This window comes from Lemur catta, chromosome 9 (assembly GCF_020740605.2).
Source record: "Lemur catta isolate mLemCat1 chromosome 9, mLemCat1.pri, whole genome shotgun sequence".
Taxonomy (NCBI): domain Eukaryota; kingdom Metazoa; phylum Chordata; class Mammalia; order Primates; family Lemuridae; genus Lemur; species Lemur catta.
Window position 1 is genome coordinate 100,625,410 of NC_059136.1, and position 6,680 is coordinate 100,632,089.

At 39.1% G+C, this 6,680-nt stretch overlaps 1 protein-coding gene across 1 annotated transcript; it reads left to right on the forward strand.

The window, feature by feature from the left end:
• The first annotated feature begins 280 nt into the window (after positions 1 to 280).
• Positions 281 to 4,035, forward strand: SNAI2 (snail family transcriptional repressor 2). The gene is made up of 3 exons (XM_045560686.1): positions 281 to 590; positions 1,355 to 1,900; positions 2,799 to 4,035. The coding sequence occupies exons 1-3, from the start codon at positions 512 to 514 to the stop codon at positions 2,978 to 2,980; spliced, it is 807 nt and encodes a 268-aa protein (XP_045416642.1). The 5' UTR covers positions 281 to 511; the 3' UTR covers positions 2,981 to 4,035.
• The last annotated feature ends 2,645 nt before the right edge of the window (positions 4,036 to 6,680 follow it).

Here is a 6,680-nt window from a genome sequence, read left to right on the forward strand (position 1 = left end):
TTAATTATTTGGTCCCTGGGCAAGTCAAACCTCTCCAAAGGCCGCTTCCAAATATAGGCTCCCGCGCGGGCGCTGCCCGGTGCGCGCAGGACAGCCTGTCCCCGCCGCCGGCCGCGGGGCCGTTCGGGGCGGCTCGGGGCCGGGACAGCGGACTACCCAGGCGAGATCGCTGCTCCCGAAAATGCTTAACACTTTTTTCTCTCCACCGAAGTCCCGAAAAACAGTCCATTTTGAACCAGAATAATTTGGTCTGACAACAGATTCTTCCTCTGTTCACAGCTGTCCCAGAGGGAGGAGCTGAAACCCGAAGCTCTCCGCCGTGATTGGATCCTCCGCCCCGAAGCCAGGGGAAAAGCCCCGCCCGGCGCGGGCGGCCTCAGTTCGTGCGGAGCCCGGCGACCTCGCAGGCGCCGGCCCGTCGCTGCCGCACCTGAGCCGGCCGCTCGGCCGCGATGCTGTAGGGCCGGCCCGTCCTCCCCGGACCGTTACCCGCCCGCCGGCCGCCGGCAAGATGCCGCGCTCCTTCCTGGTCAAGAAGCATTTCAACGCCTCCAAAAAGCCGAACTACAGCGAACTGGACACACACACAGGTAAAAACCGAAAACAAAAACCAAAAAAGTGTATCTATGGCTATGTACCTATAAATCTGTAAATATAAATCTGTACATTGCTACTTAAATGCTATTACAAAAGAGCGAAAGACAGCTGTTTTCCTTTTGAACAGCGTCCTAAAAGGGGGTTTCTATTCTTTTGATCATTTAGGGTAAGTTTTAATTCAAAACTTTTTAAACCCTGAGTGACAAGGAAATTTTCATTCAGCTGTGGCAACTTCATGTTCTAAAGCTTGTGTAAACACACATAACGGACGTGTGGAAGACGAGCAGCACGATACATAAATGTTGAATTACTGCGATTTTCATGTAATGAGGCTCCTTTCCCTTAGAAGGCAGGTTGGCCCACGCATATCTTTGTGCTCACGGTCATAATGCATGCGAATAGCCCGTGCAGAAAATGGAAAACAACTTTTCTCTCTGTTTGCAAATAATGTCTAGGTTATTCCTCCTCAATGGGGACAGTGAAGGCGCTGGCTTGGCCACACGGCCCGACTTCAGAGGATGGTATAGCTCAGCGCAGCTGTCAGACTGTGTGTGCATTAAGTACAGTAACTCCATAAAAGCCAGGGTGGAAATGAAAATTTTTACCAATGCATGTGTCCTCCCAAATGGGTCTATCTTCTTTATTGAAAACCATGTGTGTTGCTAAATATCGTGTGTGTGTGTGTGTGTGTGTGTGTGTGAATTTTTTAAGGTTATTTTTACCTTAATCTTCTTTACTTTCCTTTTCTTTCCTTCAGTGATTATTTCCCCATATCTCTATGAGAGTTACCCCATGCCTGTCATCCCACAACCAGAGATCCTCAGCTCAGGAGCCTACAGCCCCATTACCGTGTGGACTGCGACGGCTCCGTTCCACTCCCCACTGCCCAGTGGCCTCTCTCCTCTCTCGGGATACCCTTCATCCTTGGGGCGAGTGAGTCCCCCTCCTCCATCTGACACCTCATCCAAGGACCACAGTGGCTCAGAAAGCCCCATTAGTGACGAAGAGGAAAGACTACAATCCAAGCTTTCAGATCCCCATGCCATTGAAGCTGAAAAGTTTCAGTGCAACCTATGCAATAAGACCTATTCAACTTTTTCTGGGCTTGCCAAACATAAGCAGCTGCACTGCGATGCCCAGTCTAGGAAATCTTTCAGCTGTAAATACTGTGACAAGGAATATGTGAGCCTGGGTGCCCTGAAGATGCACATTCGGACCCACACATTACCTTGTGTCTGCAAGATCTGCGGAAAGGCATTTTCCAGACCCTGGTTGCTTCAAGGACATATTAGAACTCATACTGGTAAGAGAAAAAACGTAGCCAGGAATGTTAATCTCTCTGGTAGAAAGAAGCTCTGGGTTGGCTGTCAGATTTGCATGAAGTAGTGACACAGTGCTTTTAATGATGGATGGTCATTGATAGCTACTTCCTGACTACTCAAAAAGTTGTTAGAGCACAAAGTGCTCCATTTCTTGCTAACAACCTCTGCTCCAGGAACTGCAAACAGCATTTAGACTTTGGAAAGTAGATACAGGAGGTTTGGTCTCAAAGATCAGTTAGAAAATCAGGAAAGATGTGCTAGAATGTGTGTTCTGTGGAACTGCCCCCAGTAATCAGCAAATACAAATGTTGCTATCTTAATCAATTGATTTGGTAAATAGATGGAGGGTTTTCCTATAGTTTTCTGTTAGTTATGCTCTTGCTGTGTTATCTATCATCTCTTAGCCAGTTGGTTAGTTGAAACTAAATTTGCTTTGTGTCTTTTTTTTTTTTTTCTCTTTTTCTTGTTCCCAGCACAAAATCATACTGCAGGGTGTCAAGACACTTACACTGCCTTAGTCATAAGACAGAAAGAGGGAAAAGGGGAAATACTGAGAAATGTTGGGTGGCGCTCAACATTAGCTGCACCTGCTGAAGCAGAAATCTTTAATAAGTGAAAGTCGTAGAACTACGTGCATTATTTCTGCGTGACTAGCAGCAGTAATGATATTCCGTGTATGGTATTTTAATGCAACATTCAAATTTATCTTAAAGGGCCAGATATTAAAATACATATCTATTGTGGGGAACTTTAATCAGGTTTTGCTGCTTCTCGTTCTTTTGGCAAAATGTGATGGATTTTTATTAATGTTTTTTGACTTTATGTTTCCCCCCAAAATACTGACTGTCTTTCTTTTTCTTCCCCCACCCCCACCCTCAGGGGAGAAGCCTTTTTCTTGCCCCCACTGCAACAGAGCATTTGCAGACAGGTCAAACCTGAGGGCTCATCTGCAGACCCACTCTGATGTAAAGAAATACCAGTGCAAAAACTGCTCCAAAACCTTCTCCAGAATGTCTCTTCTGCACAAACATGAGGAATCTGGCTGCTGTGTAGCACATTGAGTGATGCAATCAATGTTTACTCAAACAGAATGCATTTCTTCACTCCGAAGCCAAATGACAAATAAAAGTCCAAAGGCATTTTCTCTTGTGCTTACCGACCAAATAATATGTATAGGCACACACTCATGCACACATGCACACACACACACACACACTAAGAGCTGCAAGAGCACGGAATCCATGTGTTTAAAGTTAATCCTTTCCATGTGAAGTTTAAAATGACTATATATTTACTGACAGCTATACTGAGAGAATAAAAAACAAGAACCTTTCTCTTCAAAGACTAACTGAAAAGCACATTGCATCTTTTCTTACTAAGAAAGAATGCAAGGATTTACATTGCTGCCAAATCATTTCAACTGAAAAGAACAGTATTGCTTTGTAATAGAGTTTGTAATAGAATTTCCTATAGGAAGAGAATCTGCCAGACGCTATCTCAGGTGCCTTATAAAGTATTCCAAGTTTACTTCATGACATGTCCGATGTCTGGTTGCCATTGTCAAACTAAAGCTTTTTTGTTGATTACCTATAATGCTTTAAAGTGTATTTTTAAGAGAGAGAAAAAAATCAAGAAACACAGGAGAATGTATTAAAAATATTTTTGGTTTTTTTTTTGTTTTGTTTTGTTTTTGCCAATAAGTAGTATGTGCCTTGGGGGAGGAGGGAAAGACTAGCTTTGAACATTCCTGGTGCATGCTCCATGTCTTACTTTTTAAAAGAACTTTAATGATTTTCTAAAGTTTATTAAATATGGGAATAAGTGCAAGAGACAATTCTTAGAAATTCAGTAATGTACTTAAACCATTTTAAATGCATACCACAAATGCAATAATACGACACCCCTTCCAAGTGCCTTTTTTTTAATTAATTGTATAGTTGATGAGTCAATGTAAATTTGTGTTTATTTTTATATGATTGAATGAGTTTTGTGTGAAAGTGAGATGTTGTCTATAGCTATGTCTATAAACAACCTGAAGACTTGTGAAATCAATGTTTCTTTTTTAAAAAACAATTTTCAAGGTCTCTTTTTTACAATAAACATTTTTGATTTAAAAGCTATTGTTTGTTTACTGAGACTTTACTTGCTCTGTGATTAGTATCAAACCACTGTACAAAGAATTATTCCTTTCATTAGAAAAAAAAGTGAATAGTGTATATTATCCATTTCAAGTGCTATATTATGTGTTAGGTTGTAGTAAAGTAAACTGCCAGTACTTTTTTATTCTTAAGATAATACTGTCACATTCAGAAAAGACAGGATCATGATGGTAGTTTGTTAGCATATCACTTTAACAAAAATCACACTTTCTGAGTGCTAAAATAGTCAAATTATTAATAGTCAAAAATACTTTTCAAAACTTTTTATTTATGTGTACTTTATTATATTGACTTTAGGAAAGCAAATTACAATTACTTCTATCATCACAAAGGCCACTGAAACACTTTAAGATTTTCAAAAGAAATATTTAATGAAACATAAGAGAAAAAAGTAGAAAAACTGCATGAAAAAATCAGGAGAATAATGGATTCACTATAAATTACAAGTTGGAGAATTAAACCATGCAAAGAAAATGCCACATCTAGTGATATAAAATAAGTGATGTGTTTGGTGATGGGAGGAGGACTAAATAGTGGAAGGTTAAAATTTCTTTTTATGGTATTTGAACAAGTTGGACAAGCCACCACCCAAATCTAATATGTACTTGAGAAAATATAACATGACCATCCACACTGTATGCAAGTGCATGTTCATTGAACACACGTGGACTAACTCACATGCAAAAATCCTAGCCATCATAGGAACTGCGATACTTACTGAAGTTTGTATTTGAATTCAAACCCCGAACTCATTACGAGGATAGTTCCTGCTACTGTTCACCACTTCTCTCTGGTGGTATGAGCAGAACTTACAAAATCGTGTTTTTTTTCTTTTTTGCCCTTGTGATACATATAAAAGCCAGAACTAGTATCTCAAAGAAATTAGTGACAGGCCCATAGCCGGTGACCAAAAATAAATACCAATACTACTCCTTGTATGTTCATATTCTTCCTCTGTATGTTACATTTTCATTTTTACCCAACACACAAAAGGATAGTGTATCTAAGAAAACAATCTTTATATTCTGCTTTTAATTTTTTTAGATATCTCAGTACATATTTCTGGGAGGCAAAATTATTTGGAACAACAATTTATGAATGTGAAGAAATGGCTTGACTAAGGCATTCTAAAGTTATAAAAAGACCAATTTAGCTGAGTGTATATGGTATAGAAATGATTGCCAATGATTGGGAGCTTCCAGGCCAGCTTAGATGTAGAAACATCTTGCAAGGGGAAAATGTGAATTGAGTCAGGCCTTCTGGGATGTTCTTGTTGGCTATCTCAGGAACCAGATCGACCTTTGTTTCCCTCTCTCAGGTCTACAGGCAAGCAGTTTCTTGGCGTCCAAAATTTAAACAACTAATTTTCTAAAAGAAAAAGTCTGTTCATTAATTTAATTGCTTAGTGAAAAATTAGTGGTAATGTTTTTGTGATATATTCAACTTTGTTCTCATCGTTCTAATTTCATTCATGATCAAAATATTTTACTTTCATTAAGGTAATGCATATGAATTAAAGTACATCATATTAAGATGTTCTATAAATACACTTCAGTAATTATTTTAGAATTTTTACCAAGGTCTTTGAATAGATGTCTGCTCTCCTACAATACATAAGACCCCACTCAAATGTCACTTACTTTCCCAAATTCACTCACTCTGGGAGCTTTATACCATTTATATGATAGCACTCATTCATTACATCACAATCTTTTCTTGGAATCTTTCTTTCTCATGAGACAGAACAATTTTAAAGCAGAAATTCCCAGTATCCAACACATGACCTGGAACATATTCATAGATATCAACAAATGTTTGTTGAATAATAATAAAATACTAGAAACTGATAAAAAAGAAAAAAGCTTGTATATCTAGCAGATCTATAAGAAATTCAACATATCCCCCCATATTGCAGGGAGTTTTGATAGTTTCTGAAATATCCTCCAAGCAAATTTACTAGGGTATCCTAACCTGGTGACAAGAGCCACCCAAAATAGATTGATGCCCAAGAAAAAAAGTGAAGAAGGAAGAAATGTAGTGCATATATAGACAAGGCCTGATAAACATTCTGAGAGCCTGAGTTTTGAAAACTATGGATTTTAACAATAGGTGAATGTGCACATAAGCGTTCTCAGTACCCTTAATTTGTTTCATATGATACCAGGTGGTATGTTATAGGAGGAAGAGCTCGAGCTCTTAAATCTAACAAATGTGTTCAGCAAATCACTGCCTCACCACTTGTTGGCTTTGTGTCCTTATGCAAGTTACTTAACCATTCTGTGCCTCAGTTTCCTAAAGTGTAAAACAGGAATAGAGTTTCTGTATCACAGATAAAGGACTCAACAGTCCCTTGCAATGATAAGCCTCATATATTGTAGAAATGAGCTCCCAATGTTATTATTAAATGCTTAAACTGTACCTGCTCTTGTACTAGGAAACTTACATATGCAATTTTCTTCAAGGGCAACAATTTCTTTATGAAGTTCTATATTTCACAGATAAGTCTACTAAACTCAGAGAGGTTGAATAGTGGGCCCAAGGTAACAAAGGTGGCAAGTTGCAAAACTGAAATCTAAAGCCAGACTCTGCTGGCTCCAAAGAC